The sequence below is a fragment of the Mytilus edulis genome, chromosome 3 (genome assembly GCF_963676685.1).
Source record: "Mytilus edulis chromosome 3, xbMytEdul2.2, whole genome shotgun sequence".
NCBI lineage: Eukaryota > Metazoa > Mollusca > Bivalvia > Mytilida > Mytilidae > Mytilus > Mytilus edulis.
In genome coordinates, this window is record NC_092346.1 from 28,061,713 (window position 1) to 28,073,087 (window position 11,375).

The 11,375-nt window shown below is 34.8% G+C and overlaps 2 protein-coding genes across 2 annotated transcripts; both read right to left on the reverse strand.

Annotated features, from left to right (window-relative positions):
* Positions 1 to 769: 769 nt before the first annotated feature.
* LOC139515140 (uncharacterized) lies at positions 770 to 1,390 on the reverse strand. Its single transcript, XM_071304702.1, has one exon. It carries the CDS (start codon positions 1,388 to 1,390, stop codon positions 770 to 772), a length of 621 nt encoding a protein of 206 aa, XP_071160803.1.
* A 7,457-nt stretch (positions 1,391 to 8,847) lies between these two features.
* Positions 8,848 to 10,461, reverse strand: LOC139515141 (uncharacterized). Its single transcript, XM_071304703.1, has one exon. It carries the CDS (start codon positions 10,459 to 10,461, stop codon positions 8,848 to 8,850), a length of 1,614 nt encoding a protein of 537 aa, XP_071160804.1.
* Positions 10,462 to 11,375: the final 914 nt, after the last annotated feature.

Here is an 11,375-nt window from a genome sequence, read left to right on the forward strand (position 1 = left end):
GTGCTGTATTAGTTTCAGATTATGTGATTTTAAACCTGAAACATATACATTCTGATTCTTATCTACTGTTAGACCTGATGGGCAATCTATAAATCTATTTTCGAAAATCCGTATTTTTCCCCTGTCAAATTACAGCACTTTACTGTATTTCTACTCTCGTCTATATAGTATTGTTTGTCATCGGTAACAGTTATAAAATAAACAGACGAGTGTATGTCGATGTTGATTGTCTGTAATATAGTTCCAGATAGGTCCATCATTAGTATCCCATGATCCTGCACTATAGTAAAGATGTTTCCATTGTAGTGAGATAGTCCGAAGCATCTGCCTTTACATCCTATTTTCGCCTCAACAGTAGTTTCCTTAATGTTTAAAATTTCTATACAATTGCTATTTGGATATGTAACAGCAATACGATCTGTATCTATTTCTGTTATATCGAATGCCTTACTTTTGGTCTGAACGTCACGAACATATTCTCCTCTGTCATCGTATTCCACCAATTTACCTGTTTTCCAGAAGTCTGTAATAAAAATTCGTCCATCCGACATCATAAGACATCATGTGGTTTGGCCCTGCGGTCGTACGTCAAATTTCAGCTTTAATTGGTGATTGACATCATGTATAGTTCGCATTGACCCACGGACTTGTATTTGAGCCTGATCAATCATAGCATTTTTTAACTTCAGATAGGCATTCGTTTCGGTTATAAGTATTTCGCCAAACTGCTTGACCTCATTCATCAATAAAATGACCACAGTATTTAATTTCATTCAATAGTGAAGTTCTGTTCTTGGCCTTTTTCGACTTTTAGTGTTTTAATTTTTTCCATTGTAATGTTGTTCATCTGACATGTGCCAAGGAATACTTGAAGGTCGGATGCAAACAGTTTCATTTGTTGTGTCTGTTCCTCTAATTTTGTAAACTCTTTCTCCATCACTTCCAACTTTTTAAGAAATTTACTGTATTTTGGCTTATAGTTTTCAATTTTCAGTCGGAGTTCCAGAAGGATTTTTTCTTCTAGTGCATCTAAATGTTTGATGAGCTTTAGTTTTGTTTGCAGGATAGTTGTTTTAATCATTTGTTCGTCTGTTTTGATTTTGGCTGATGCCGATAATCGGTTTTTAATACAGTGTCTTACGTTTTCCAGTGTTCTAGATATTGTTTTCTCTAATTCTGTAAGTCCAGCTGAACTCTTTGCATTTTCAGCTGCATCGTCTATTGAAATGATATCCTCTGCCTGACAAGTTTTATGTGCAGATGGAACGCAGACTGCACATTTGGCAACACCATGATATTTCCAAAATAGATCGAGCTTTTTTCCATGGGTTTTACATGTCAGATCAACTGAAACATCTTGAATTTTCAAGTAGTCTTCGATGGTAATCATCTTGTGATCTCTTGTAAGTTTCAAAGATCTATGGCTTTTCTCGCAATCTCTACAAAATCCCTCTTCGCACTGGGTGCACCACTTAATCGCAACATTTGTAGTGCTTTCATATGCACATGGACCGCAAGGTATTAAGGGATTAGAGGCCATAACCTATAGCAATTCTGAAATACAAGACAAAAATGTTTTTTTTTTGTGAAACTTAAAATTGGTATCTATTATAATCAGCGTTTTGACTGTAAATATATATATATATTAAGTATAGTAAGAGTCTTTACTCAATCCGTAGCATTATTTATAAATCCAGCATCAGGGTGTGGGATTTTCTGGTTGTATTGAAGCCCCATTGGTGGCATCGGGCTGATTTCTGTTCTTTGGTTGGGTTGTTGTTTTTTCCCCATTTCCATTTATAATTGTAAGCATGACGACAATTTTTATATGCTAGATTCTAGACAGGGTCCTTCATTTTTGGCAAAAAATAAACATAATTTTGAAATATTTCAGGTCTTATATAGTAAAAGAGTTTGGTTTTTGATTTCGAAAAACGTTTCTTGATAAGGTGGCGAAACAAGTACCATTTTTCTCTGGACACTTTCATGTCTTACAAAACAACAACGAACATTAAATGTTTCAGTAAGCCTAAATATAGATTAATTAATTAAATACGACAGGTGTATGACTCTTTTTCTCGAAAATATTTAATAATTTAAGTATCAAACATGAATGTATTAATCTAAGTGTAAAATATCAACAGATAATATTTAACGTAAAAAAAAAGAATAAAATTAATGTTTTCAAATTTTCATTATTCCATGCGTAAACACAATATGGCCCCGTTGCCAACTTAGCTGAGCAACTTAGTAACAATTGCGCAACGAAAGACATAATTATATTGAATTTCAAAATTAATTAGATACTAAGCGTACGTATTGCCAACACTTGTTAATCAAATAACCTGACAGCAATAAAAAGCACCATTTATAACAAGTACACAAAAAGATTACAACAAGGAAGCTTATTACAGATAAAATCAATTTGACGAAAATATTTTTATCTTATATTTTAAGTAGAAATGTTTCTGATATCTGTGATTTGTTTTTTACCTATTATTACTTACTTTCAAATTTCAAGTTCGATAATGTCGTCTTACCCTAATGACACCTTTCTTTTATGTCCAAAATACTCCGCCTGTCTTGATTCAAGTTTTGACACATTCACAACCAATAGTTGATAAAGGTTGTCAGGCGGGAAAATTCAAAATGGCCAGGATTCGAACCCATGCTACTGTGATATCGTGACACTAAATTGCCTGCACTGCAGCCGTCCCGCTAGACCACACGACCACCTGGGCTCTACAAAAAAAAAGCCTTCGCTGGCCGTGTGTTACCTTTCCATGTCAGTTTTAATCTAGTGGCGTACTGCAGTACATGATGTATAAGGCATGAAGATGTTATTGTTACAGATCAGCTAAATTATATTTAGTAAAGGATCCTACAAATTAATGTAAGATACAGTCACAGAAAATAATTATATTTATAAGAACGTCTGAGTCAGTGACAACTCTACAACAGATGTATCCATCGTATCGTCATCAATGATGGTGATACATGGCTGTGTACATAATGTATATACAACTCGTCTTAACATCAACCCAACAATGTTAAATCTGTAAATTTGCTTTCACAAATTTTTGGTTCTTCCCTCGCCGGGATTCGAACCCAATGCTACTGGGATATCGTGACACCAAATCGCCTGCAACTGCAGCCGTCCCGCTAGACCACACAACCACCTGGGCTCTACAAAAATAAAGCTTTCGCTGGCCGTGTGTTACCTTTCCATGTCAGTTTTAATCTAGTGGCGTACTGCAGTACATGATATATAAGGCATGAAGATGTTATTGTTTACAGATCAGCTAAATTATCTATAGTAAAGGATCCTACAAATTAATGTAAGATACAGTCACAGAAAATAATTATATTTATAAGTACGTCTAAGTCAGTGACAACTCTACAACAGATGTATCAATCGGATCGTCATCAACGATGGTGATACATGGCTGTGTACATAATGTATATACAACTCGTCTAAACATCAACCCAACAATGTTAGATCTGTAAATTTGCTTTTGCAAATTTTTAGTTCTTTCCTCGCCGGGATTCGATCCCATGCTACTGGGATATCGTGACACCAAATCGCCTGCACTGCAGCCGTCCCGCTAGACCACACGACCACCTGGGCTCTACAAATATAAAGCTTCCGCTGACCGTGTGTTACCTTTCTACGTCAGTTTTAATCTAGTGGCGTACTGCAGTACATGATATATAAGGCATGGAGATGTTATTGTTACAGATCAGCTAAATTATCTATAGTAAAGGATCCTACAAATTAATGTAATATACAGTCACAGAAAATAATTATATTTATAAGTACGTCTGAGTCAGTGACAACTCTAAAACAGATGTATCCATCGGATCGTCATCAATGCTGTGTACATAATGTATATACAACTCGTCTAAACATCAACCCAACAATGTTAGATCTGTAAATTTGCTTTCGCAAATTTTTGGTTCTTCCCTCGCAGGGATTCGAACCCATGCTACTGTGATATCGTGACACCAAATCGCGTCTAGCGGGACGGCTGCAGTGCAGGCGATTTGGTGTCACGATATCACAGTAGCATGGGTTCGAATCCCGGCGAGGGAAAAACCAAAAATTTGCAAAAGCAAATTTACAGATCTAACATTGTTGGGTTGATGTTTAGACGAGTTGTATATATATATATATATGCCCATCCCTCAATAAAATTCACATATGAAATCTCTGACTCTAAGATCACATTTCTTGACACTACAACGCAATTGAGGGATGGAAACATATTAACAGATCTGTATTGCAAGCCCACAGACAAACATCAATATCTATCTCCTTTGAGTTGTCATCCCAAACACTGCACCAAGAGCATTCCCTACAGCCAGGCCATACGAATAAAAAGGATTTGCTCCACCAACGATATTGCAAAAAAAACGTCTACAAGAACTTCGCGGTCACCTTAAACATCGGGGCTACAAAAGAAAAGACATTGATAAAGGTTTTTCTCGTGCTAACAACATCAGCCGAGATGAGCTTTTACAATATAAAGAAAAAAAGGTCAACAAGAGGGTGCCTTTTGTGTTGAATTACCATCCAAAATTTGACAACTTATCTCACCTAATCCGCGAAAATTGGAAAGAGATCGAAAAACATTCAAAACTATCCAAGATCTTTCCCGAGCCACCTGTACTGGCATTCCGTAGGCCCAAAAGCCTTAAAGACTTGCTGGTGAGAGCTGATTTATCCTCTCAAGCAGGCTTATCATCTATGGGATCTTGCAAGGGTTGCGGAAACAAACGATGTCTGACTTGCAAACAAATACTGGATACCCAGACTTTTAACAGTCACTCCACTGGCACAGAATACACCATATTTTGCAATGTTAATTGCAAGACTACAAATGTTGTGTATCTCTTACAGTGTAAATGTGGTAAACAGTATGTTGGCGAGTCAGAACAGCCGTTTCACAAACGAATGAACGGCCATCGTAGCGACTACCAATGCAAGCCAGACCTCCCTCTCAGTCGACATTTGAGATCCCCTGGCCACACTAAGGCAGATCTCAATCGACTGACCATTAAAATCATTGACCACAACTCTGCTTGGTCTAAGGAGGATAGACTCGCTCGGGAAAGATTTTGGATACGAAAATTAACAACTTTGGCACCAAATGGGATAAATGAAAAGATGTAGTTCGACTCCGTGTAGTGCTTCACATTCAGGTTATATTACTTATTATTACAGTCTCTGGTTCTTTTTCTTAACCTTTTTCATTTGTTAAATACATTTGTTGAAGATGCCAATTTAAATTGCTTAATTTTTTGAGGGATGTATAAGTACCTAGCCACGTTCTTCTAGTTATACTTAGTAAAAAAATATTATTACATTTTTACGACCGTTTGTTCACGATGTTTAAATATTCAGACTCTATTGTAACTACTTTACTCTCAATTTCAAATATTTAGATCGTTCAGTGCTGTCTATTTGGTAATTTTACAGACGTTATCATGCGTATACATGTTATACCATCATAATTGTCGTTCCCGATACAGTTTTAGAATTGTGCTAGTTCAAATCGCACATTATTATTTGTATTTAAAGCATATATATGAGCTCTCTGTTGTAATAAACCATATAACCTATGTCGTGTTAACATTTTTTTAGAATGGTGCAAGCGTCTTTACTGATGTTCGGTTTGACTTTTTTTATTGTATAAAATTAAAGATTTAGTAAAAGTTTAATCTAACGAGACTCAAAGATGATTCATTTCACATCAGAATCTGACTGACGAAGGATATCTGTTATCCGAAATATTTATAAATAATTACATTTATAGTTACCTTTTTTTTTGTATTTGGAGTTGTTGTGTACACTTTTTTAGGCGTTTATATAATTTATTTATTGTGTACATGTATCGTTACTCGTAACGATCCAGCGCCCTCGTGGGGAAAATCGTTGACTACTATACAGACGTTTTATATATATATATATATATATATATATATATATATATATATAACTCGTCTAAACATCAACTAAACAATGTTAGATCTGTAAATTTGCTTTCGCAAATTTTTGGTTCTTCCCTCGCCGAGATTCGAACCCATGCATATATATATATATATATATATATACAACTCGTCTAAACATCAACCCAACAATGTTAGATCTGTAAATTAGCCCAGGTGGTCGTGTGGTCTAGCGGGACGGCTACAGTGCAGGCGATTTGGTGTCACGATATCACAGTAGCATGGGTTCGAATCCCGGCGAGGGAAGAACCAAAAATTTGCGAAAGCAAATTTACAGATCTAACATTGTTGGGTTGATGTTTAGACGAGTTGTATATACATTATGTACACAGCCATGTATCACCATCATTGATGGCGATCCGATGGATACATCTGTTGTAGGGTTGTCACTGACTCAGACGTACTTATGAATATAATTATTTTCTGTGACTGTATCTTACATTAATTTGTAGGATCCTTTACTATAGATAATTTAGCTGATCTGTAACAATAACATCTTCATGCCTTATATATCATGTACTGTAGTACGCCGCTAGATTAAAACTGACGTGGAAAGGTAACACATGCCCACCGAAAGCTCTTTTATTTGAGAGCCCAGGTGGTCGTGTGGTCTAGCGGGACGGCTACAGTGCAGGCGATTTGGTGTCACGATATCACAGTAGCATGGGTTCGAATCCCGGCGAGGGAAGAACCAAAAATTTGCGAAAGCAAATTTACAGATCTAACATTGTTGGGTTGATGTTTAGACGAGTTGTATATACATTATGTACACAGCCATGTATCACCATCATTGATGGCGATCCGATGGATACATCTGTTGTAGGGTTGTCACTGACTCAGACGTACTTATATATATATATATATATATATATAAAATGACTGAATGAATAGTCAACGATAAATCTTACGGGGCGATTGATCATATAAACATGATGCAGTACACTACAAAATATAATATATAACAAGTCAAAAAGGGTACAACATCACCAAAAACACAATAAAACGAACAATATGTTAGATATTTCGGATAACAGGTATCCTTCCTCGGTAATTGCACGATAACAAAGATAAAATTGAGTTTGTGCAAATTGATATCAGATACACTCGTTTTCAATGATAAATTTATCAAGTTATCGTTGCATTACAAATATACAAATATTCAAATTAGATATAATCATAAATTGTTTTTGAACAGGTTAAATAATTCAGTTATTCAGATAATTTCTATTTTTAATTAAAAGAGACACCTAAAGATTAGATGTATGAGACAAATGACAATAATACCTTGAAGTATGACAAAAAACAACCGGAAAAGAAGTTCCTGTTTTAGCAAATTTCCATACCTGGTTGGGTTTTAAAATTTAAAAAGTTACTAGATCACTGTCCTATTAATTTCAAATATTGGAATGGCAAAATGTGAAAATATACAAAGTAATGTACAACAAAATCAGTATTATACGGACAATTAGTGTAAATTAAGAGAGATAAAGTTAACAAAGTGTATCATATACCAACTGTTTTGAATAAGGGTGGGTCCAAACAAAAACCATTCTTCACCTTACACTTTACACACACATTTTTCTTTTTGATTTTCAAGCCAGTGTAAAATAATAAGAACACAAACTTATTAAAGCTATCATGTTTATAATTTAGAACACCAGACACGCGTTTCGTCTACATTTGACTCATAAGTGTCACCCGAATCAAAATCGTTCGAAAACTAATTCGAATAACATTACAAAATTCCAATAATTATGCGATATAAGGCTAAGGCAACTTAACCATGGGAACTAAAAACCTTATTGTTTTAATTTTTCAGTAAACTATAGCAAAAGTGTTGACCAATCAATACATCGACTACGTGGTTGTTAAAGCCTATCAAATATACCAGCCGGTTTATAATTCGGTACATCAGATCACCAATTCGTCTTCCAACGTCAACTCTGTAAAAGTGAGACTGTGGGGAAAACAAAGGCAGAAAATAGCAAAAGAACCAGGGAAAAAGACACAATGACAACGCCATTGAAAGTATATCTTAACTCAACGAAACAACAAACAACAGTCTACCAAACACTGAACAGAATACGAATGCACGAGCTAAGGGAACCACTGCAATAACCGGGGGTGATCTTAAATGCTCTGAATGGGTGAGCAGGTCGTTTACAACATGTGGAACCTGTCCCATTGCTCATGTAGGTAAAGCTTACAAAATTCGAGAATTTAAAAAAACAAAAATAAACCGAACCAAAAATGTAGCAGAATCAATTTCTTCATGAATTAAAGCGAGTTGGGAATTCAACAAAAGCCAGCACGGTCATATGAGGTATTTTTCACATTATGGTTCAGAGAATTGTACTTTGTTTCTGCTATCGTTTCACACATTCCTGTCGGTATGATGGAATTGCATGCGACTGTCATACGAGTGAGAGTTTTAGCTAGCTATACAATCAGGTTTAACATGTTTGAACCACCATTTTCTACATAGAAAATGTCTGTACCAAGTCAGGAATATGACAGTTGTTATCCATTCATTTGATGTGTTTGAACTTTTTATTTTGCAATTTGATTATGAACTTTCCGTTTTCAATTTTTTCTCGGGGTTCAGTATTTTTGTGATTTTGCTTTTTTCATATTAATTTACATTAAACACGATGTATTTTTGTTATATGACTTTTTTCGTTCCTTGTGGAAACTCATCTCTTTATATTTTTTGTTTCATTTTCATCTCTCCAAAAAATTAAAATGATAAATAACATAAAGTTATTGAAAAGAGCAATCATGGTAAGTTAAATAAAAAAAAACACACACACAAATCATCAAGTGTTAATAAATACGTTCTTACGATACTTGATACAAAGCGACTTTGTTTGACGTGTAACATAAGAGTATTAAATTTCTGTTCTTGTTGTAGCAAACAGCTGTTGGTGAAGACAGGTCATCACTAACATTTAAAACCTCTTTACTCTGTTTCCCGTCGTGCTGTATAAGTGTTAGATTGTAAGAACCATGACTTAAAACATATACATTTTGATTATTGTCTACAGTTAAACCTGCCATTAAGTTTAGAGATTCATTTTTGAAAATCCAGATTATTTCCCCCTCAAAATTACAGCAGTTTACTGTTTGTTGATCCTGAACTGTATAGTATAGTTTGTCCTCGGTAGCAGTTATTACACAAACATACATGGTGTCGATTTTGATTGTTTGTAATCTAGTCCCATGTGTGTCCAAAATAACTATCCCACGTTCTTTGACAACAGTAAAGAGTCTCCCATTGTGATAAGATATCCCGAAGCAACTTTGTTTACATCCTATTTTCTTTTCAATAGTATTTTTTTGAATGTTCAAAATTTCAATCAAATTGGCAAATGGATATGTTACAGCAATACGGTCTGTATCTATTTCTGTCAAATCGTATGGCTTACTTGAGGTCTGTAAGATAACAACACTTTTTCCAGTGTCATCATACTCAATCAGTTTACCACTTCGCGAAAAATCTGCTATCAAAATTCTACCATTCGACATTATAAAACACCCTGTGACTAGACTCTGCGGTTGTAAGTCAAATTTCATCTTTAGCTGAAGATTGATGTCATGAATATTTCGAACTGACCATCGAACTTGTATTTGAGCCTGATCAATCATAGCATCTTTTAACTGTAGATCGGCATTACTTTCGATTATGTGTATTTCGCCAAAATGCTTGACCTTGTTCATCAGGGAACTGACCATAGAATTTAATTTCATTTCAATTGTGTAGTTCTGTTCTCTGCCTATTTCGGCTTTTAATGTTTTAATTTTCCCCATTGTTATGTTGTTCATCTGACATGTGCCAAGGAATACTTGAAGGTCAGATGCAAACAGTTTCATTTGTTGCGTCTGTTCCTCTAATTTTTCAAACTCTTTCTCCATCACTTCCAACTTTTTAAGAAATTTACTGTATTTTAGCATATAGTTTTCAATTTTCCGTCTGAGTTTCAGGAGAATTTTTTCTTCTAGTGCATCTAAATGTTTGATGAGCTTTAGTTTTGTTTGCAGGATAGTATTTTTAATCATTTGTTCCTCTATATCGATTTTCTCTGATGCCGATAATCGGTTTTCAATACAGTGTCTTACGTGTTCTAATGTTCTAGATATCGAAATCTCTAGTTCTTTAAGTGCAGCTGAACTCTTTGCATTTTCAGCTACATCGTCTATTGAAATGATATCATCCACCTGACAAGTTTTATGCGCAGATGGAACGCAAACACCACATATGGCAACACTATGAAATTTGCAAAATAAATCGAGCTTTTTTCCATGAATTTTGCAGGTCAGATCAAATGAAACATCTTGAATTTTCAAGTAGTCTTCGATGGCTATCACCTTGTGATCCCTTGTCAGTTTCAAAGATCTATGGCTTTTCTCACAATCTGTACAAAATCCCTCTACGCAGTGGGTGCACCACTTCATCGCAAGATTTGTAATGCTTTCACATGCACATGGACCGCACGGTATTCTAGTATTGGATGCCATAATATCTACCTATAAATAAATACAAGGTGAAAAAACATTATTTTGTTTTCTAAAACTTCAAACTGATATCTATAATTTCAGCGTTTTATGCTGTAAATTATGAATAAAAATAAAAACACATTATTATAAGTCTGTAAAGAGTCTCTAATTAATCAGTGACATACAAGTGGCATAAAGATCTATACAAAACATAGTATTTTATTGCTAAAAAATGGAAATGTTATAGAAAGGCAACGCCTTTTCGTCTTATTTTGGGGACATGTTTGGGAAATTATATTGTTTGGTTCTGTGTCTGTCAAATACTTGTAACACAATTAAACGGTATCGGTTTTAAAAACACACAAAAAATATATAAGGGAATCGCTAATGATTCATCATTCATTAAAATGTGTTATAAACTTCCAAGCGGACATCATTATCGCATTGACAATCATACCATATCTGTTGTAATGTCACGTGGCCATCACATGATTTTTTTCCCCAGACAATAGTTTCTTTTTCTGGCGCTTTTGGTTGTCAATTTTGAAATAAGAATATGTATGCTAAAGGTAAAAATAAATGTAAACAAAACACACATAAAAGATTCCCAAAATATATATATGATTGAAAAAAGATGTATTGTGGGAGGAAACAATTTCATGAATATTTCTGTAAAACTCAAATCAAAGAGGCAACATTTCATGGCAATGAATACTATCTAATACTTTGATACTGTGAAAACTCTATAGGTAACGCTTTTTCACAGGACACTATTATGTCTTACACTTAGTCGATACCAATACTAATGGACGTTTCGTCCCAATGGTATCACCAGCCCAGTAGTCAGCACTTCTGTGTTGACATGAATATCA

Bases quoted from the DNA above. Each gene is read 5' to 3' on its own strand.
- LOC139515140 (XM_071304702.1), bottom strand. From the start codon at position 1,390: ATGATTACCATCGAAGACTACTTGAAAATTCAAGATGTTTCAGTTGAT.
- LOC139515141 (XM_071304703.1), bottom strand. From the start codon at position 10,461: ATGAAGTGGTGCACCCACTGCGTAGAGGGATTTTGTACAGATTGTGAG.